Raw genomic sequence first — 22,764 nt, 5'->3', positions numbered from 1 at the left:
TCTATAAATATTTCATGGGCCCCTTTGTTCCTCATTCTGTCTTTGGCAAAGCCCACAGTGGAAACAAACAGGACCAGCACTAGCAGGCATCTGGAATCATCATTTATTTTTAAATTTTACCTGTCCAGCCAAGCAGGTCACACATGCTGCTTGTGATAGCAGAATGTAAGGTCTCTAATGTATCTAACACACTTCCCAGTTTTTCAGCCCAGTGCTAATCTAGGTATTGCTATAAAGGATTTTGAAAGTGTAACTAAGGTCCCAAAGCAATTGATTGTCTGCTTGAGGCTGGCCTAGTCCCTGAGCCTGGTAAGCCTGTCTATAGCAGTCAGAAGCAGACATGTAGAGAGACTTGAAGTGCAAGTACTTGATGCCAGGGAATTTCTTTATGCTGGATTTGGAAATGGAGGGGCCTTGTGGCAGAAGACCAAGAGCAACCTGAATTTTTCCAACAATTTGAATGAACTTAGAAGAGTATTTTGGGTTTCATGTGAGACCACATCCTACCAACAGCTTGAGGCAGGAACTTTGTGAGACCCTGAGCAAATAAATCAGCCCTTCTTATGGAATTGAAAGATGATAAATGGGTATTGCTTTAAGCCACTGTTTGTGCTAATTTGTTACATAGCATAAAAAATTAATGCACTGTGTACTTTCCATGGTCCAGAACTGCTTGTGTCACTGGGCCAGGGTGGGGGGTCATGACTCCTTCAGCGGCCGTCTGCTTCCTGTGTGCTGAGCTGCCTAGAGTTAGAGGAAGCCTGCACCCTGTGAGCATGTCCCTAGGATAGCCTGCAACGCCTTTCCTAATGCTATCTCTCTGTCCTCCTTGCTCCAGCCTTCTTTGAATAACATAGGTATGTAACCCTTCTCTGAGCAAGGGCTCACTTCTGCAGGTTGTGGCCCAGGGCCTTTTCTCTGAGTCCTAGAAGAAAGGGCAAGGGCAGCTTCTGCAGTGCTGCAAAGCAGGCATTCTCATCCACCCCTGCTCCTGGGCTCCTAGAACCTAGAGTCCTTGCTGTAGCAGGCCGTCCATCTGCAGCCCTGTCTTTCAGAAAGATCTCTCAGAGCACCTGTCTATCCTATGTCCTTTCTTCTTTATCTTCACAGAGACAGACTACACTAAAGTCGCACAAGGAACATGAAGAACAAATTCATAGTGTAGTGACTGACAGATTGCCAGTTAGCCTGCAGTCTGTTTGAATTGTAAAAGAGCTATGGAGGATTGAACTTAGGGCCTTTGCAATGAGCTACATCCGTAGTCTATTTTATTTTAGATAGGGTCTCACTAAGTTGCCCACGTGGGACTCAAACTTGTCAATCTTCCTTCCTCATCCTCCCAAAGGGCTGGGATTACAGGTGTGTGCCACTGTAACTGGCTAAAGAAGTTGTTTTGTTTTGTTTTTTGGCCCAGGGATTTAGCTCAGTAGTTCTGGCGCCTGCCTTGCAAGCGCAAGGTCCTGAGTTCGATCCCCGGCACAAAAAAAAAAAAAAAAAGAAGTTTTTTTTTTTAAGAAAGTACCTAGTGGGCCAGAGATGTAGCTCAGTGGCACAGCTCCTGCCTGGCAAGTGCAAGGAAAAAAAGAAAAGAAAAGAAAGTACCTAGCTGGTGAACTTTCATGACATAAGGAGGATGTTTTTATTTCTGTACACTGCTGCTCTACTTATACACCTATACAAAGCTTTTGGAAGAAAACTTTTATCTTCTATATTGTACTCTGTTTATGCAGCTTCTCCCGGCAGCATCATGGCCATAGTCCAAGGTCCATCTGGGTCTGTACCTGCTTCCCTGTCTTATGCCCTATGTCCCCATCTGGGATCAGTGATCCAGTTGATTAAGGGATGTAGTCTCTGCTAGAAGTCAGAGGATCTCAGCCGACTGATGCTTCATAGTGTGAAGAGTTTGGAGGGCATTTGGCTTTCTGCTCCCTAACCCCATTTGTGTTTCTATAGGTGTTACCTCTCTGTCATTGTCTCAGGACCCAAGCCCTGCTTCCACTCCTCCCCATGTGTGGCTAGATTCTTAAACCATAGGATTATTGTGGACCTCATAATGGCTGGTCTGTAAGCCTGAGTATCCACCCAAGTTTTTGCTTCTCTGTGTAAAATAGAGAAACACTTTGTGGGATCCCACCTCTCAGGGTAGTCTCTGGGCACAGCCTTCTATGACAGCTGATACAGTATGGTCATCAGCTCTCAGCTGGGAAACTTGAGGGCAGCTTGTCTTCTGCACAGCTTGCCCACTCCTGCAAAGTGGTGGCAGCTGCAGCTTTCAGAAAACATGACTTGGTTTAGGCTTCAGAGGCATCAGAACACAGCCGACCTCAAGACAGCAAGACTTCATGTCGACATTATAACAAAACTTTCAAGTGACATGTAAAATAAAGCAGTGCCAACTGTTATCAAAACATAAGAAAAGTGTGTTAAATGTTTGCAGAAGACAGTGAAAGATCTTATTTATACAATCTTTGGGCCCTGTGCATGTGTTTGGGGCAATATGAAAAGAAAATTGTTTCTCCATTCTAGAAAAGACAACTAGTGAGAGGGAGGGGAGAAAGAGGAAGAGTGGAGAAAGTGCGCAAGCATGCACATGCACTCTTAAACATCCCTGGTGCCCTGCTGAGTAATACGGGCAGGACACAGTGTGTATAGGATTTGTCTTTTGCCCTCAGAGTGCTGATAATCTTGTTGGGTAAAAGACTGGTATCAATGAAATGATTAGAGAGCACTAAAGAAAAATATAATTTACATACAGAATTCTCTGATGTTATAGAAGTTAGGAAACCTGTCCAATAAGATTAGCTACAGAAGTGCTAAGTAGACTTCATAATGAGATGATGCTTTTAAGGAAATCTGTAACATGGATGCTGAGGGGAACAGTAAAATGTTATCAGTGAACCATTAAGTGTGTGTTTAATATTGTTCCTTCAAGAGGATGTAGTTTAGTGCTGCTGGTTAGGTCATGGGCTAGACCTAGATGGCTTGATTCAAATCCAGGTTCCAATTGTGACTTTGGGCAAGTTAATTAACTTTTTTGTGCCTCAGTATCCCCATCTATACATTGAGGATAGTAAAAATCCCTAACTCACAAGGTCTCTTCCTGTGATTTTGTGACTCAGTTTCTGTTCTCACATTGGAGAGCGCAGTCAGTGGAGTTTGAGAAGATGTGGTGGACAGTGCATAGGTATGCAGGATGGTATCAGAGAGAAAAGGGGGTGGGCTTGTTCCCTGCCTGCTTCCTCAGTAGATGGTAACAGATGGTAACTGGTGCAGGGTAACAGATCATTTACAATCAGCAAACATTTATTGAGTAATAAAATATATTTTTATGTGTAATTTAACATAGTCAATATGATAAATCTTTTAATATATGCAAATATGAACTTCCAATGCCTTTGATGATTTTGCTGTTGCTCTATTGTGGTGATGGGGAGCAGACACAGGGCTTCATGGTAGGCAAGCACACTGCCACTGAGCTACATCCCCCGCCTTGTTTAATTGTTTTTAACAACTAATAATTATCTTAACAGCTAGAATTATCTTTGAAGTATTTGTGACAGTTTTCTTCTTGTTCTTACAGGCCAGTTGGAATGCCAAAAATGGAAAAAGTCTACTTACATAATCCTAGTTCTGAAGAAACTATTACTTTAGTATCAATATCTGCTACAACATCACATTTTCATGCATCATTTTTTCAAAATAGGGTAAGTACCTCTGCTAAAAATTGATTTCTTCAGAAATTCTGAAATTTTACCCCTTTTTTTGATACTGGAATTCAAGCTCAGGACCTTGTGCTTATGAGGCAGGCATAGTGCCACTGAGCTAAATACCCGGCCCCAAAATTTTACATTTTTATTGGTGAATAATTTTATTGCTATAATTAGAATCTACTTTGAATGTGTATACCTTTTCTAGATTTCAGTTTGCCCTATTTCCTAAGAATTATTACTTCTCTTAAATACACATTATTCTTCTCAACATGAAACACCTTAACAAATGTGCTAGGGATCTTAGCACATTTGAAAACAGCACAGCACCTGAAAAACAGCACAGCATTCCGATGTTCTAATTATAAGCAAACTCCTCAACATTGTATTAGTTTTCTGTTGCTGCATAATGAATCACCACAAACTTGGTGACTGAAGACAACATTGTCTTAGTAACACAGAGTCAGTGAGTTGTAAGTTGCTCCATCCCCAACCCAGCAGCCTGCCATCTGTCCTTTCCCCTCATGCTTCGTCTTTCTCTGCCTTCCACTTCTGCCACCTGCAGACCAAACTCTGCTTTTAAAGGCTCATGGTATTGTACCAGGACCCTCTGAATGGTCTCCCTTTCTGTGTTTTTTTGCTTGATTTTTGTAGCCCTGTTTATTGAACCCCAGGGTCTTGCATATGCTAGGCAAGTGCTCTACCTTGCTACATTCCCAGCCTATGGTCTCTCTTTTGATTAACTCAAAGCCAGCTGACTCCTAACCCTAATTACACCTGTAAAAATCTCTGTTACTGTGTAGTGTCTCATCAGAGTCACAGTCTCAGAAATTTAGCCAGGAAGTCATTGGGGCCATGTCAGGGTTCTCTGCCTACCAAAACCATCTTCTAAAATTTTACTCATAACTTTTGTAGGTAGTTGGTAACTTGTTATGAAAAAGGCAGAAATTTTTTCTGACCAAAAAAAAAAAATTGGATCTTAAGTAAATTTTGAAGTTGAAAGAATGCATTAACCCTTAATGTGTAAGTTTCCAAAATAATTAACAAAAAACCAGCAGGAAGCAAGTGAATTAAACCTGATTTCATCTTCTTGGGGTTTTTACTGAATCCTTTGAAGGAATGTGCCTAAAGAACACAGAACTTTTTAAAGCATACAACATACCAATTATTGTATTAATTTTATATCAATTATCTAGATTTTTACATTTTTCCTTTCTATTTTCCTTTACATTATTTTCTTCTTCCTTTATATTTTTCCTTTCCTATTTCATATTGATGTTAGGTAGCAACTTCTAAGGTAAAAAAAAGACATAATTTTGCCTTTTCTTCGTTTAAAAGTATTTTATGAAGGAAGGATTAATAAGTCAGTGTGTTATTTTTGGTAATAAAAATTTTAATTTTTTGAGGTACTCATGAAAAATCTTTTCTAAAATATTTCTTAAATTTCTCTTATGTTGTTCTTTTTTCCTAAAAGATATTTTTACAATTTTTATAAGTGTGCTGATGGTCTCAGTAGATATTCTAGTGCTGAAAGAGGCCTGTGTATGCAAATGAAAGCTGAGTCCCCTGGGAGTTTGCCCCAGTCCTGCAGGTATTTACTAGAGCCAAGGTCAAGGTCTCCCCAGTGACTTGTATCGCATTTCACTTCAGTGAGTGGCTTGTGTGACAGCCTAAATATAGAGATATGCTTCTGTATAAATGGGACTCCCCATCTTTCAGTCTCTGCCCGTTTCCAGACTATTGGGTTAGAGAGCAGGTAAAAATGGAGACAGTTCAAAATAGCTCACAACTGCACTACACATTTTATTTTTAACTTTTAACTCATTTTGCTAATTAAAGGGATATTTCATTGTTTCTGAACACCCTAAACTTCACCTGGGTTAAAAGCAAAAGTTTTCACTTCTTTTTTTTTTTTTTAACTGCTGTCGCAATACAGAGGGAACCAAGACTTGCAAACAGGGATTCTTGCAGGGCCTGTAGTCAGCCTCACTTGGCTCCAGCCTGTAGAGTGCAAGCCCAGGTGCACTTCTGAGTTCTCAAAGTCAGAATTTTTATATATATATCTCCAAAATTTTACACAATAAAAATTAATCCAGCTCTAGAAAGACAGTGTGGACTGAACAACAGGACCTAATGAGCACCAGTTTGACATTTCCAAACTAGGCTCTCCCAGGTACCCACTTCTACAGGTAAATGTTATGCAAAGAAAAGTTTTTCTAAAAATGTTTAAAAAGATAAGCTAAATTTGTATTTAATCAAACAAGTTAAAAGCAAGTATGTTTTCTGCTGTTTGAAGGTGGAATTAAACAATGAAAATGATTACATGTGTCAAAATCTACATTCAGATTAACTTCAGTTATCTTTAAAGGAGATGATGAAAATCTGTGCTGTCCTTTCTTACCTTTTTTCCTTCTTCATGCTCTCCATCTCTTTTCCCTGTAAGTAGAGGGGACAGAGCACGAATTTCAAGGGGGAAGAAATAACCTTATTTGCCCTCCACTTCAGTGTTAGCCCTGCAGTATGAGCCTCTGAGGGAAAGAAAGTGTCAAGAGAGGAATCCTCTCTGCATGCGCATCCACTAAATGCCTTCATCAGGATCCCTGGTCACGTCATAGCTCTGACAATAAAATGTTTCCTGTGACTCATGTTTTTTATTATTAACTGCTATCATCTGTACATTAACTGAACAGTAGGAAATACAGAAAAGAATAATTATTATTTAAAAGGGCAAGTTTTACAGTCATATTTTAATATGTACCTACAAATAATCTTGTTAAAGATTTTGACTTTAAGATTACCTGAAAATCAAGAACAATAGTAATAAGAGGAAATGTAGAAAACGTGGTTGTGTGACATTTTATTTCTTTGTATATAACCTCTCATTATTTGTTGGTTTATCCATAGTTATCTGTTCATTAAATATAATTAGTTAAATTGAAAGTTACATCATGTTGGTACTGCAATTTAGGCCTATGTATCTTTTGTGACTAGATTGTATATTGACCATAATGACCAGTGTATTTTTTTATCAGTGTATGTTTTCTATCATAGAATACAGATTTTTAATATTTTATAATAGTCAAGGTTTTTTTGTTGTTGTTTTTTTTAATTTATTTTTTGGTACGGGGGATTGAACTTGGGTCCTTACGCTTGCACGGCAGGTGGCAAAACCACTGAGCTAAATCCTTGGCCCCTGATAGTCATGTTTTGATTGCTTAAATTGTGGAAGTAGGATGTTTTATACACATGGTAAGACAAAAATTATTTTTTCTTAATTGACTAGAACTCGGATTAATTAAATTTTTGGAACTGAAGATTAGAAAAACTTTTTTCCTTCTATGACTAAATTTAAGATATTTTAATCAATTTTAGTTACTTTTAGAAGCCTAGACATTATTTATTCCATTTTAGTTGAACACTGATGTCCATGTATGTTATTGAGAGTTGAACCAAATGTGATACAGTCCAAGTATGGGATGTTGGGCAGATTTAAAAGAATGAAATAGATCTGTATCTGTTGATCTGGAATAACATATATGATGTGTTGATCTGTAAGGAAAGCACATTGTAGAGCAGAATATAATCTCACTTTTATTGAAAGCAAAAATCTGAGTATTTGGTTATATTAATAAGAGCCAGAGCAAGTTATTGATGGACGTACCAGGTTAACTGGGTAACCTGAGAAGGGTGAGAATGGAGGGGAATGGGGAGGGTATTAACTAGAATCATGGAAAGAATTAAGTCCGTGAACTGAGGTACCACTGTATTTTTCATCTTTGCACTGTATCAGTAAATAAAATGAGCACTTGCTACTTTTGCAACTTAAAACATATAAGGAAATATAAATTAGTCGGGGATTTAGCTCAGTGGTTCTGCCGCCTGCCTCATAAGCGCAAGGTCCCAAGTTCGATCTCCGGTACCAAAAACAGAAAACATAAATTAAAAAGCTTCTCCACATGTATAAAAATTAAAAATTAATTAGTTTAACAAATATTTATTGAGTACCTACTAAGTACTAGGCTCTTTGGGTTGATCCCTGAACAGTAGAGAACCTTTACTCACAGTATGTACCTCTGTGGGGTTTGGGTGACATCAGCAGAGGGAAGCCAAAGCATAATAAATAAATTGTCTAATATCTTAGAAGATTATAAAAGCCAAGAAAAATAAAAATATTAAGGTAAGAGGACTTGGGCTGGGAATTTAGCTCAGTGGTTTCGCCACCTGCTACACAAGCGCAAGGACCCAAGTTCGATATCCGGTACCAAAAAAAAAAAAAAAGATAAGAGGACTAGAATCAGGATAATCCACTTTTAAATGGGATGATTAGGGTAGCGTAGGTTTCCTCCAGAAGATGATGTTTGAACAAGGGATGAGGTAGGACTGTGTAGAAGAAAGCCAAACACATGGAAGAAAAACATTACAGAAGAGAAAGATCCGCAGGGAACAGGCTCTGGTCTGTGAGCAGGCCTGGTGTGCAAAGAAGCAGTGTGCCAGTCTAGAGTGAGCAAGAGGGGCAGGGAAGAGCCATTTGCGCTGTGGTAAGGACTTGGGTTTTCTCCTGATTGAAATGGAAAGACATCAGAGGGTTTTGAGTAGAGGAATGAAGTGGTAACTTATATTTTAAAAGGGTCCCTTTGTCAAAAGTAGAGGAGCAGTAGGAGAATAAAATGTAGGACTACTTTGGTTATCTATTTTATTTTGCGTGAACTTTGTCAGATTTGGTAGACTGTCAGAATGTATCCATTTCCTCTAGTTATTAAATTGATGAGTTTAGTGCTGTCTGTAATGTTCTTTTGGCACCTTTTTATGGGTAAAGGGTCTAGTATAATGGTGTTCATATTTTCATTTCTTATGTTTTTACCCTTTCTCCTTTTATTCATTCATTCTGTGTACAGGTTTTATCAGTTTTGTGGAACTTTTCGAAGCACCAGCATTGGTTTCATTGACTTTTTTGTTGTTGTTGTTGTTTTTGTTTTCTATTTTGTTTTTTTTTTCCTCTTTTTATTAATCTTGGTTTTACTTACTTTGGATTTAATTTATTTTTCTAACTTCTTACAGCTGAGACCCTGAGTTATTTGTTCAAAATAAGTATTGTAATGCTACAAATTTCCTTCCAGGTATTGTTTTAACCATTGACCACAAATTCTGATACATTATATTTTCATTTCAAATCAATTCAAAATATTTTATAATTTCTCTTGTGACTACTTATATGACCAGTGGGTTATTTAGAAGTATGCTGTTTAATTCCAGGCTATTTGGAGAATCACCAGATCCCAGTCTCGAACTTCATGAGCACCCCCTATTGTTTTTTGTAATAAAATTTTATTTCACTGACTACAGTGACATTCTCATTCTGCACAAGATAATAGGAGTGAGTTCTGAGGCATTTTGTGCCTTGTGTGGATGGATGGCAGAGGTGGAGGGGTTGAGGCCATGGCTTGTTCTTTAGAATGATACAGGCTGCTGCTCAGTAGCACAGTAGTACATGTATGTGAAAAGCTCAGCTTTAGCCCAGCACCTGCTTGATTGTGTGATCCTAAACTGCCTGTAATTAGGTTCTTCATTGCAGCCTGATGATTGTTGCGTGAAGAGGGTCCAGGGGACTGTCTGTTGTGCAGGGCTTTGTAGTGGACAGAGATAAGTGACTGGACACATTTAGTATGACAACACCTTTTTTATTATTTTCCTTTGCATAATTGCCTAACTTAAAGCTTAAACCTTTAAAGAGAAAAAAATGCTAGCTTTTGGAAATGATTCTGAAATACTTATTTTATAGAAAACTTGAACTCTAATTTTGGTCAGCATGACCTGATTTTTTTGGTTACCGATTTAACTTTATTGCTTTTCTTTTTCAGAAAATTCTTCCAGGAGGAAATACATCATTTGATGTAGTTTTTCTTGCAAGAGTAGTAGGAAATGTAGAAAATACTTTATTTATTAACACATCTAATCATGGGGTATTTACTTACCAGGTAAGAATCAGATTTAAACTTTTACTTATTTTATAAATTACAGTTATCATCATCATCATCAACTTGTATTTTAAATGTAGAATCTTTGTTTGGATTATTAAAGAAAGTTAATGTTTACAGGACTTAGAGTAAACTAACCTTTTTGTATATCAGCCATTATTCTGTGTATGAATCAGGATTTGTATATATCAAGGTTATCAACACCATAAAGAAGAATAATTGCTTATATTTGGCACTATACTGTACATGTACTTCTGCCTACATTATAGATTCTGTTATCCTCATTTTTTTAGATAAGGAAGTTGAATTTTGGAAAGGTTAAATAATTGCCCAAATACTGCTACTAGTATTGTTCAGCAAGGACTCAAACTCATGTCTTTCTATCTACACCTGACTCTAATCTTAACCACTGTGCTGTGCTCCCCATGGAACGCAAGTGTTTGAATCCTCACTTAGTTAATACTTCACAGTCCTTATGCTTTTTTTGAACATTTCCTCTCCAGTGCCAAGAACACTTGATACGTTTTGACAGTAAGTATCAGAGTAAATATCTCACTTTAGTAGGACAAATTCAGTTTTTAAAGATTGTTTATCAGGCTTCAGTGAACTTTTGATGCTTGGTTTAGTAGTTTTAAAGTTCTGTATAGATGACAGGCATTTAACACATACTTGTCAAGTAAATGAAAAGAATACCCTAAAAATGAAGGTCATGGCCTTCGAAAGCATCCCCCAGCTGACCCAGGTGGTCACAGCCAGATTTGCCATCTGAAGGTCGTGATCAGGTTGTTCTCAAGGTGAGTCCCACTGGCCAGCTATCTTCTGTCTTTCCGTCTTCAGATCTATCTAGTCTTTCTTCAAGTCTTCCTCCTAAATATATCTCAAGTCTCACACACTCTCCCCAAAAAGACTTTGTTCAAAGATACCACTGCTCTCTTGTAAGTAATGTCATCTCACTGGATTATATGGCAGCTGTCTAGCTGCTTTCCACTCTTCCCCAGCCTCTTCCACAATCTGAGATTCACTCTAGCCAGAGGGATTTTTTGTTAAAATCTTTTTATTCGTCTCTATTCTGACTTTAGTACTAGAATATAACTTTCATAAGGTTAGGCACATTATCTGTCTTGTTCAGTATTAAGTTGTTCACTGCTGCACCCTTGTCCTAGCACATCATATATATTCCATAAATACTTGTCATTTGAATAACTGCCTCACCCTATTTAGTCAACCTAGGATCTTTGAATGTGGGAATAACCTGGGGCTAGGCTTGATATTTGAAGATTGCCTGAGCCATGGATCCATCTTCTGATACTTGGAGTAGGAAGATCTTTTGACTCCCTATTTTCTTTTTATGTGCTCCGCAATTTCATGAAGGACTACTGTCATTTCAATTTCTAGCATGTTCCAGAAATCATTCCAAATGTACATATATAGAGTAAGTTAAATATGTATCCAAATCAAGATTTTTAATAAGAGATTGTTAATGTTTTACATCTAAATTAGATTCACTGGTCTCTGTAGATCAGCAGAGTTATAAGTATAAAAATGGTAAGTATAAAAACAACTCAAATGGCATTTTTTTCTTCTTTGAATCAGGTATTTGGTGTTGGAGTTCCAAATCCATACCGATTGAGGCCATTCCTTGGGGCCAGAGTCCCTGTGAATAGCAGTTTCTCACCTATAATAAACATCCACAACCCTCACAGCGAGCCTTTGCAGGTGAGTTTATGAGGGTAATTTTGACTAAGTCTCCCTTTGGTGGGAATTAATGCTTAGCATGAAATTTCAGTTTGTGAAAGTTTCTAAGACTGTTTAAAATAATGGAGCTTTACAGATATGTCAGTGGGAGGTATTACTTTTAAAACACTTGTTGTAATCTGAATTTTGGAGTACAACACTCTGGATTTGAAATTTTTGGAACCATATTTAAGTGACCAATTTTAAGTGTTTTAATTTAGAGAGCTCTGCATTTAAGAGTTTTCAGCTGGGGCCAGGGATTTAGCTCAGTGGTTCCGCTGCCTGCTTTGCAAGCTCAAGGTCCCAAGTTTGATCCCTGGCACCAAAAAAAAAAAGAGTTTTTAGCTGTATGGGCTTTCTTTTTTCTTGTTTTTCTGGGCTTTTTCTGGCTTACTGTAAATATTTTTAAAATAGATTATGTTTATTTCTGATAATAAATCTTTTGGAGATGGCAACCTGGTTATTAGAATCCTGGGAAATGGTGATAGTCATGATTTAAAGCAAATTATAAAATCTAACTCCTTGTCTTAGCCAGCCTTTGGAAATCTCTCCTTACTAGTTCCCTGTATCTCTGCAGTAGGAGTAGTGAGTGTCTCTCCTTCAGGGATGTCTGAAAATCCCCATTCCTCATCTCAGTGGTGTCCATCTCTCTGATGTGTGCAGCCACTGTCACTTCTAGTTGTGTTATCTGTACTAGAAGAACATGCACATACTTTCCAGAGTGTTCATGCTGTATCAACCCCTAGGCCCCCAGAATTCTTTAGAACTACACTGCAGATCCTAACAGTAGCTTGAAGGTAGAAGGTAGAGGAAAGATGTAATACATTGCATAGTTAAGTACAAAGCTTTGGCCATGCACAATGGCTTTTGTCCTCCTAGAATCCCTTGGTATTAATATTATAGACAATGACAAAGAAAATAAGGAGAAACAAGGGAAGATTTTCAAAACTTAAATAGTGAGAGATTTGGGCAAAACGATAGTTTCCCAAAAGAAAGGAAATCAGATGTCCATGCCAAGACCTATACTCTGTGTCCATAGCAGCTTTATTGCTAATGGCCAACACAGGAAACAACTGTGTCATCCATCAATATGTGAGTGCATAAAACACTCCACCGTGAGACACTACCACCTCTCGTGTTGCCTGTGTGCTCATTTGGCACAGACCTGCTTCTACTGTGAAGAGGAAGCCAAGGAGACACCAGCCCTCAAGATGGCCAGTGAAAAGCCCAAGGAAGAACTTTATAAGACCAAGAACAGCAGTCATTTTAAATTGAAGGTGGTGAGGCCAGATGGTTCTGTGGTGCAGTTTAAGGGGAAGTCACACACCACCTGGTAAACTAATGAAAGTCTACTGTGAATGACAGGGTTTGTCAGTGAGGCAAACCAGATTCTGACTGGACAGGCAGCCATTCAATGAAATGGGCACACCGTCTCAGCTAGAATGGAGACACAGCTGCAGACAGGAAGAGGGCTACAGACTTTAAGAGGGGAGCTTGCTGCTGTTCTCTAGAACTGTTGTGATAGAACTCTGGTCCGTGTGCTTGTGCAGCAGGCGGCAAAACCACTGAGCTAAATCCCCAGCCCTAGAACTATATTCTTACAGACCAGGAATATGTTCTCAATTAGAAAACTGCAATTTGGACCGGGGATTTAGCTCAGTGGTTTTGCCGCCTGCTGCACAAGGGCAAGGACCCGAGTTCAATCCCCAGTACCAAAAAAAAAACTGCAATTTGGATCCAACTCATCCTGACTACTAGAGTACAATTTTCTCTATTCTTTAATTTCCCCTTCCCTGTTCCTTTTCAGTACATAGAATAACTGCTGTAGGTGCACAAGCATATTGCTTTTTTTAAACTAAATGGCCAGTGATATTTTAATTGACGTCAAATGGAGACAAGATAGTGCTGTAAAAACATTCTTTTTCTCTATTAGTAGCATTCTCATTCAACACTTAACCTCTGTATTTCCAGTAAGTTGTTTTGCTCTCACTGTCTTAACAAAAACAATATGAAAATCCTTACACAGCTTGTTCATTTGGAGAATTTTAGTGTTTTTCATTGATCATTGTGAAACAGAGGATAATTTTATGACTTTCTTCGTACATAGCTGTTACATGCAGAACAATCTTGTCTTTAAATAACAATAAATTACTTGAAGAAGCAGCAGCAGCATCCTAGGCAGATTTCCCTTCAATTGTCTTGTTTAAATAAATTTCTGGTTTAAAATGAAAAAAACAGAAAATACTGTGATAACAGCCCTAAAATAGAAAAGAAATTAATTTTAATACATATTTGAATCATATAACAACCTGATGGATCTCAAAACAGCTGTACTGAATTGCAAGGCCAGACAAAAGAGTACCTACTGTTTATTCTCTTCATGTAAAACTTTAGCAAACTCAACCTCACCAGGCATGATGGTGTAAGCCTGTGATCCCAACACTCAGGAGGCTGAAGCAGGAGGATCCCTGACAGGTCAAGGCCAGCCTGTCCAAATAGTGAATTCAGGGCCAGCCTGAACTACATAGTGAAACCCTGTCTCAAAAAACAAAAAGGAAAGAAAGAAAACTCAACCTCATCTGCAGTGACAGCAAAATCACTGATTGACTGGTGATAAGAGAGGAACGAGTAGATTACAAAAGCCCTGGGGAAACTTTTGGAGGCAGTAGGTATATATAGTATCTTAACTGTAATGATGGCTTAATGGCTACAAACCTGTGTCAGAATTCCTGGGGTTGTACATTTTAAACATGTGTTACTGATCATACAGCAGTAATACCTCAGTAAAGCCATTTTATACAAATCTTTTTTTTTTTTTTGGTACCGGGGATCAAACTCGGGTCCTTGAGCTTACACAGCAGGCTGCGAAACCACTGAGCTAAATCCCCGGCCCCATTTTATACAAATCTTAAGTGCTTATAAGCACAGAACTGATAGTACCTATGATTTTGCTACCAGTAGAAACCAGATACCTTTATGTTTTGTGTTTTACTTCAGTTGACACATAGTAATCATACATATTTATGAGGCACAGTGTAATATTTCAAAACATGTATATAATGTGTAATGATCAGATCAGGGTAATTGGGAGTAATATTTATCTCCACTATTTCACAGTTGTAATTATTAGATCAACTGCTAGATCTTGTTGTATATATGTGTAAATAAAGAAGCACTTGTATTACTATAAAAATACAAAATTTATATTTGTAAAACCTGATAATTTCCATAAATTATTATTTGGAAAAAAAAAGAAAAAGTATCCTGTTCATCACTAAAATCTAGTCTCTAAAACAGCTACACTGTTTCTAAGTTTGATTTTCAAAGCTGCCTTGTTTCAATTAAAAGTACAGTGGTACCTCAGTTCACAAACACTTTTGTTTGAAGTTTGGTTCACAAATAGGTGCATTTGGCAGAATTTTGTTTTTGTTTGCAAACTCTGCATCACATGGCAAACAACCGTGGTCATCTTTCCCACACAAATACAAACGTGGCTATCTTTTCCAGAATCGTAGAAAAAATTAAGTTCATGATCCAAGGTACCTCCATCCTTGCTTACACATATGAGACACTGAACTTAGTGATATGATATACTTATCCTACATTTATATCTACAAATGTTTTAGTTTTTTCTGAAAATTAGCATGCCAAAATTATTCCTAGGTAACAGCAGGTCCCTTGCGTTGGGAATGTGATTTGGAGCCTAGCCCTCCTGTGCTCTTCTGTCTTAGGTTGTAGAGATGTACTCCAGTGGAGGAGACCTGCATCTGGAACTCCCAACAGGCCAACAAGGAGGGACCAGGAAACTGTGGGTGAGTGGAAACGGTTTTCTCTCGTGTGCTCACAGAGAACCAATCATTTTCTTAAATACAATAGAAAATCCTTAACTCTTTTTTGCTTGAAAAAATATGGGTAACTTTTCTTTAAGTAATGTCTTAATGCTAAATGTATACCAAATATATTCGAAAAATGAAAGGAGAGCGAGGGAAAAATAAAGTCATAATTCTTATAAAGAGCAGTGTACAAAATTGGTGGACACTTTAGCCCACTGTGTGGATGGGAAGCTGTGTTCAGCTGTTTTCTCAGAATTATATTGGAAAGTTGCATATTATGAATCTGGTCATAATATGCAAGAACTACCTTGTCAAAGGCTCCTGCCTTATGAGACTTCTCTTGCTGTCGTCATCTACCATGTGCTGGCTCATCCAAAAAGTCAGTGACCTTGGTACAAGGTACAAGATATTACTCCTTGTCTATAACTATAGACCCACTGGCTTATTTTCCAAATAAGTTCTGAGGATCAAAATATCTTTATTAATTGCTGTGTCACACACACACAACCTCTTGATTGTCTTCTGACCAGCCTGCACCAGAAAAGGAATGTTGTAGAGGTGACATTTGAAGGATGACAACTTGAACATTTAGAAACAAATGTGTAGCTGAGGCAGGAAGGTCACAAATTCAAACCAGTCATAGCAGTGACTTAGCAAGACCCTGTCTCAAAATAAAAAGGGCTAGCTGGGCATAGTAGGGTAGGCCTGTAATCCCACCACTCAGAAGGCTGAGGCAAGAGGACCACCATGAGTTCCAGGCCAGCCTGGGCTGCATAATAAGTTCAAGGCCTGTCTGAACTACATAGCAAGACCTTGTCTCAAAAAAATAAAAATAAAAAGGGCTAGGGATGTAACTCAGTACTAAAGGTGTGTGCAGAGAAATTCCTGTGGTTTGCAGGAAGCCAAATTCTGAAACTAGGAAAGCAGTGCACACATACTTCCTTTTTAAATTTTTCAATGAGTCTTCCTTCTAATATGTATATGAATGTTCTCTCATTACCAGACTGAAAATTGATGCTGTTTTTTTGTACCGTGAGCATTAATAAATGCAGTTGGTAAACTGGATTTGTTTAGGAAGCTTTGTTATGTTTTGTTAGGCTTTAAATGAAAGGAAAGCTGAGTCTCAGCCCACTTGGTTATCATTTATAGAAATTCCTGTGCACCTCTAATGGTGACATTTCTGTCAGGTAGAGAATTTCAGGACTAAATTCCCATATTAAGCATCAAAAAAAATTACTGGTTTTGTAGATTAGTTCTCCCTTTTAGTGATGATTTTTTTTTTCAACCATTCTTATTTTTTGGAGACAGGGTCCTGCTGTGTAGTCCAGACTGGTTTTGAGCTCACTAGGTAGCTGGCCTTCAACATTCAGCTCTCTTCCTGCCTCAGGCTCCCAAGTGTTGGGATTACAGGCACGCACCACCATGCCCAGTTTATTTTCAAGTCATTTGACTTTTACTTTGCTTGCTTTACATACCATATTCCATCAGTTTTAAGAAGCAAATCTTTTCATATTTTAATTTTCTCCAGAATTGGAGCATGTATTATAATCTGTAGAACATATTTAATTGGCAATGTATTTTTTAATAGGTATGTAAAATAATCTGTCTTTCAGTTGATGTCATTTTAAGTCAATAAAACAAGGTAGTTTTGTGACATTACAAATGCTGTGCTACATTGTGGTCTGTTCACTTCTCAGGAAATTCCTCCTTATGAAACTAAAGGGGTGATGAGAGCCAGTTTTTCATCCAGAGAAGCAGATAATCACACAGCCTTCATAAGAATAAAGACAAATGCATCAGACAGCACAGAGTTTATCATTCTTCCTGTTGAAGTTGAAGTTACAACAGGTTAGTGGGAAATGGAAGATATTGCAAGTTTGTTTTGTTTCGTTTTGAGTACATCTTACTCTGGCAAAATGAAAGATAATTGTTTCCTTTTCTTTTTTTCCAAGCTCCAGGTATTTATTCCTCAACTGAAATGTTAGATTTTGGTACACTGCGAACACAAGGTAAGAAAAAAAAAGGCCTGTAAGTCTTTTTGAAAAATTTTTGTGAAAGGGATTCAGTGCTGAGTGAATCTACTGTGCTTTGTAATTCAGCTTTGAAAGTTATTTCTCAGTGGATTTCGTGATTGATCTTAGAGAAGTCACAGTGTTCACAGGTTTATACCCTATCCCCTGGCATGGTAGCGTTGCTGACCAGGTAGGAAAATAAGGTCAGGGCAAAATGCAATTATCTTGAATGGAAGACTAAGGCACTATAGTTCCTCAGTAGGAACTACTGTTTTAATCCACTTCCTCATCCATTCAGTTATGCTGAATATTTTTTTCTTATAGTTAAGGAACTCAAGATTTACTTTTGGGTTTTTGAATAGATATAAACTATTAAATTGCATTATAATGATACAGTGTTAAAAATTTATCCCAGATGGTCAGAGAAAGAATTTAAATTATAAAATTAAAAACCCAGGTGAAGATTTTTATTAAGGAAAAAGATTACTGTACTTGTAATTTGGGATTTACTTGAGGCATATGTAATTAACATTTAGTTATTTAGCATTGAAGACATTTTTTAAAATTGTATTTACTTTTAGTTTGATAATTTCATGTATATTATTAATTATGCTTTGAAGTGAAAGATTAGTAATGTCTGAGTTCACTAAATTATGTGGCTTTTTTTAGTCTTTGCTTCAGAGTAGGCAGTTCTTGAAGTACACACTGTCTTTATGAATAAAGTCATTCCTGTTTAATGTTTCTTTTATTAATGTGATTATCATATTTATTGGTTACATTTCATCTTCAGTTTGAAATCTAATAAGATAAATATTCTAACTTGCTAAGAAGGACACCTTTTTGAGAAACGTTTTTCTCCTCCATCTTAACAGATCTACCAAAAGTTTTAAATCTTCATTTATTAAATTCAGGAACAAAAGATGTACCAATAACAGTAAGTTTTTACTTATTTCCTTCCTAATTTGTATAGTCTTTATTTTAAAATTTATGACAGAGTTCAAAATAATTAAGCCCTTGCTCTAAAGAGTTGTATTGTGTGGTGACTGGGGTACTCTTTGGTTCTGAGTGTGACATGAGAAACCCAGTCCACCTCTCACCACCCAGGTTGTAAGGATCAGTAGAAGGTCTTCTCCCTGCCAGGTGTGAGCCAAAGTTCAGGCTCCTATTCAAGCTGAACCCAACAAGAGGCCCATAAACTGGATAAATCCTAGGATTTCTGTGCCATGTGGGGAAAAATTAAAAACATATTCTAAGGATTTCATTGGATTTGATTGTCAGGCTTAAGATATGGGTAAGTAAAAAGGGAGCGAAGGGCCCACCCACAGTAGAAACTGAGTTTTAAGAAAGCTTCTAAAAGTTTTCCCTGTTTGTTTCAGCACCATCTACATAATGTACTTCTTAGAGACTGATTTATTTTTAGAAGGGTTTGTACCTTCTTCCATTTCACAAGTACATAAAATATTTGGGATGGGATAGGCAATGCTAAATTTTGAGCTTTTTTTTTTAAATTCTCCTTCAGGTAATTCAGTCTCTTTCTAAATACTAGTCTTTCTAAATATAGTGTTATTAATGCAAGTGACTATAAATAAAGTTCCTCACCTGTTAATGGACAGGAGCCCCACATTCAAGCCCTCCTGCTGTAGTCTATAACATAATATTGAGAAAATGGTTTTCCTAAATATTTACAAAACAGAAATGCTATACATTTTGAAATAAGTTTGCCTGAAATATCTTAAGAGGAATGTTTCCATGAGGTTTTCTTACTAATTTATATATCAAAATCACAGATTTACTTACTAATTTTACCAGTGTTCCCTTGATATGTTTTAGTGAAATCGTTTATAAATTATTAAAAGTAAAATTGTTAAATACTAAACAGTTGTGTTCCATTTTTGCTCATGTGCTTCTATAAACATTTTCAAAAGGTCCTGGCCTGTTGATTCTCCCTTGAGAGTTACTGAGTATTAGTTGGGTCTAAATGGCATGAGAAAAGGCTGGAACTACAGTATGTTTAGGAATATGCAAACTGCTTTTCCTGGGACTCTTGCCATATTTTTCCATTTCTTGATTATCTTTGAATAAGCAATAGTCAGTGACTAATACTAAAAAAAGTTGTTAGTTGGGCCGGGGATTTAGCTCAGTGGTTCCACCACCTGCCTCGCAAGCGCAAGGATCGGAGTTTGATCCCTGGTACCAAAAAAAAAAAAAAGGTTGTTAGTATAAATATGTTTATCACAAGGTAATGATTTTGTATTTTCCTGTTAAGCCATCAAGGTGAATCAACTATTTAAGTGTTTTATTTTGCTTTTTGTTTGTTTTGACTTCCTTCAGAAATGGGTTTTAACAGATTTAGGTTTATCTTTAATGATAATGAGCAAACAGTTCAGTCCATTTGTATAAAACAGTATCAATTGAATATTTGTTTACTACTTAGTTCAGTATATATTATGACAAAAATAGTACAGAATATAAAATTTTCCTCTAGAATGGAATATTTTAAAGTATGTTTCATATGCAGAAAAACCTTTTTCTTTTTTTTCAACTATTCTGAGCTCTCCCTATTTACAGAGACTACATTTGAACAAAAACCATTTTAAAGGTGGTGTGATTGTTTGGTTTCTTGTTTTTGGTACTGGGGATCAAACTCAGGACCTCTCATTTGCCAAGCAGGCGCTGTGCCGCTAAGCTACATCCTCAGCTCCAGAAAGTGGTGTGATTGTTAATGATGAACCTCCACTTCCAGGAGTTACACGTGTTGGGAATGGCCAAGGTTCTATTGTTGCTGTTTCATAGCAGTAGAGTATGTGAAGGAATTTGGAGCCGTGTTTGTAAACGTCCTCTGCAAATTTCTAACCTTTATGAGATCATCTTTTTAACAAATTGTAACTTCAAGATAAAAGTGGCCAATTGAAAAAAATGGCAAAATTAATTGAATCTACCAAAACACCCCCAACCCTCATGTTTTCAACAGGTAGGGAAAATAAGCTTGAAAAGTAGGCAGTTACTCAGGCTCATACTTTTGTCACTATTGAATTGTCACATATGTTCTGTATGCTTTCTCTTTTCTTAAGTATTATAGTGATAGACTAGTGTGATGAAACTAAATGAAGGGCCAGGGATTTAGCTCAGTGGTTCTGCCGCCTGCCTAACAAGCGCCAGGTCCTGAGTTCAATCCCCAGTACAAAACAAAAAAATGAAACTTTCTCCAGATTGTAGTTTATCTTAAAGTTAGACTGCTTTGTTCTGTATTCTACCCCCCACCACCATCTGTCTCATACACACACACACACACACACACACACACATCCTTCACCCCCACCCCACCCCAGTGTGAGATTTCAAAGCAGATGAGAAGGCTTCCTCAGAAAGAAAAAGGAGGCAGGTAAGAGTTAAAATGCTAAGAGAGCCCTATGCCAGTCACTAAGGCCACAAGAATTCCAAGCACAGACAATTTCAGAGCCATGGGGTCTTCATTCCAGGCCCTTAAAGGCTTGCTAACAGCTGAGGATCAACTGCAATCTGCAATGCAAGGGAAAGGGAGCTACTCTGGCAGTGCCTGTAATCATGGTAACATAATCAGTCTCTTTCTTCACACTCTGCTCTGTGGTTATGGTGCCTTCAGGCGCCTGCCCTTTGATGTTCAGTTTAGGCAGATTTCTCTGGGAGAAGCTGATGACTTGTTGGAACTGACTGTCTCCTATTAACAGGCATGCTTGGTGGATGTCACAGAAAAGAGCAGTGTTCTTTCCTATAAGAAATGACAGGCTTCAGCAGCAGGTTAATAAAGCCCCTCAAAATTCAACAAATATTCCAGGAGGATTTTGAGACCAAGGTTAAGATTCAAAGTAAATTAGAAGTAAAATTCAAGGTACATCCCTAGCCCTAAAGGAAGATTCTTTAAAATCAAGATTTGTGTGCAACACTGTGATACTGTGAATATGTGTTTCTGCAATAGGAAGTCAGGTCAATGGCCTTGAACCAAGTGAGGAAACCTGGTTTCTAGTTCTGCCTCTTGCAGTCTATTTTTTTTTTTTTTTGTACCAGGGATCAAACTCGGGACTTTGTACTTTCAAGGCAGGCAGTGGCACCACTGAGCTAAATCCCTGGACCTCTTGGTGCCTAATTATTGAAACATCAGTGGCTAGCATGAAGTTCTCTTCATCAATAAAACAGAGAAGGGGGCTACGATCTTTAATATCCCTTCAAATTAAAATGAACAGGGTCAGGATAACCAAAATAACTGTACCTTAAAATGTCTTTTTTGAAGCATGCTCTAAAAATATAAGCTTTTACTGCTTTTTGTTATTTTAGAATTATTTGAGCAGAAAGATTTGACTTTCTAAGCCTAAAGCATTCCAACCTCTTCCAGTCAGATGTCCCTGTCATCTGCCTCACTGCCCCTCATCCCAGCACAACCACACCCTGGAGAAGAAGAAAAAATGCTGCAAGAGGTGGAGTCTGCAGAACCACGCCCCCCCCCAGGCCACACTTAAGTCTTTGCCTTCAGAGTCTGATGTTAAATTTAGTGCTGTAGGTTTCTTTAAGAGGGACCTGTCATGGTCATCTTCATGTCACCTTCTGTGATACACAAAGGAGACATTCATTTGGGAAATAAATACCTTTTTGAATGTGTTATGTACTCATACCCAGTGTGAGGGTTTAGATTTGTACACTTCCTCATCTGTCATGTTTCTCATGTGGTCATCATTTTATTTTCCAAAGGGATTCTAATGAGCTTAATGTAAAGTTTTACTAGCCTATTCCATTTTAAGGGACCACAGAAGTTAAACTTTAAATTTTCATTCTTCTTTATTTTTCTAGTATACTTTCTAGTGTAAAGCAAATAGTCTATTAGACCAAAATAATGGTGTACATATACATATTTTTTCTTTGCAGAGTGTTCGACCAACACCACAAAATGATGCTATAACGGTACACTTTAAACCAGTCACATTAAAAGCTTCTGAAAGTAAATACACCAAGGTTGCGAGCATTAGTTTTGATGGTAAGTATTTGCTTTTTTTTCTCTCTAATGGAATGATGTTACCCTGATAAACTAGAAAACATCTATGATGACATGTTCATACAGAAATCCATACCATTGTACAGTCAGATTTTAAATTACTGTGTAGGTTTTTTCCATAAGCCATCATGAACCCTTGATTGATTCATGAAAGAAAATACCATAACTTTATGAAGTTCATAAAGCTAAATCAGTATTAACAATAGGTAAACATTAGCAAATACATTGGAATTGGAATATATCTGTAATCTGGGCTAACCAGTTACATCTATTGTAATTTGCTTTAATTGTGCAGTCATTAATTTTTTGTAATTAAGTGATAATATATTTAAATTTCAGAAGCATGTTTAAGCGTGAGAGCAAAAGTAAGGTATTCTTTCTAGCATTTTTACGTATTGGCTTTTGTAAGCAAAGCAGCAGCCCTGCATAACTAAAATAATAGCTTTGTGATAGAACTGTCAAATCATTATTTCAAACATG

The 22,764-nt window shown here is 37.4% G+C and overlaps 1 protein-coding gene across 2 annotated transcripts in view; it reads left to right on the top strand.

Annotated features, from left to right (window-relative positions):
* Tmem131 (transmembrane protein 131) overlaps positions 1 to 22,764 on the top strand; it is a 192,204-nt gene that overhangs the window by 94,550 nt on the left and 74,890 nt on the right. For both annotated transcript variants that reach the window (XM_004844395.3, XM_021258043.2), the window contains exons 5-12: positions 3,581 to 3,704; positions 9,566 to 9,682; positions 11,276 to 11,398; positions 15,148 to 15,228; positions 16,947 to 17,097; positions 17,202 to 17,258; positions 18,134 to 18,195; positions 22,158 to 22,266. In XM_004844395.3, coding sequence (XP_004844452.1) covers positions 3,581 to 3,704; positions 9,566 to 9,682; positions 11,276 to 11,398; positions 15,148 to 15,228; positions 16,947 to 17,097; positions 17,202 to 17,258; positions 18,134 to 18,195; positions 22,158 to 22,266 — 824 coding nt within the window. The remainder of the gene's footprint in view (positions 1 to 3,580; positions 3,705 to 9,565; positions 9,683 to 11,275; positions 11,399 to 15,147; positions 15,229 to 16,946; positions 17,098 to 17,201; positions 17,259 to 18,133; positions 18,196 to 22,157; positions 22,267 to 22,764) is intronic.

The sequence above is a fragment of the Heterocephalus glaber genome, unplaced genomic scaffold, assembly GCF_053883595.1.
Source record: "Heterocephalus glaber isolate CG9 unplaced genomic scaffold, H.glaber_assembly_v1.0 deba00000470, whole genome shotgun sequence".
Classification (NCBI taxonomy): domain Eukaryota; kingdom Metazoa; phylum Chordata; class Mammalia; order Rodentia; family Bathyergidae; genus Heterocephalus; species Heterocephalus glaber.
Note: the sequence above shows the minus strand (reverse complement) of the source record. Positions and strands in the feature narration are given on the sequence as shown.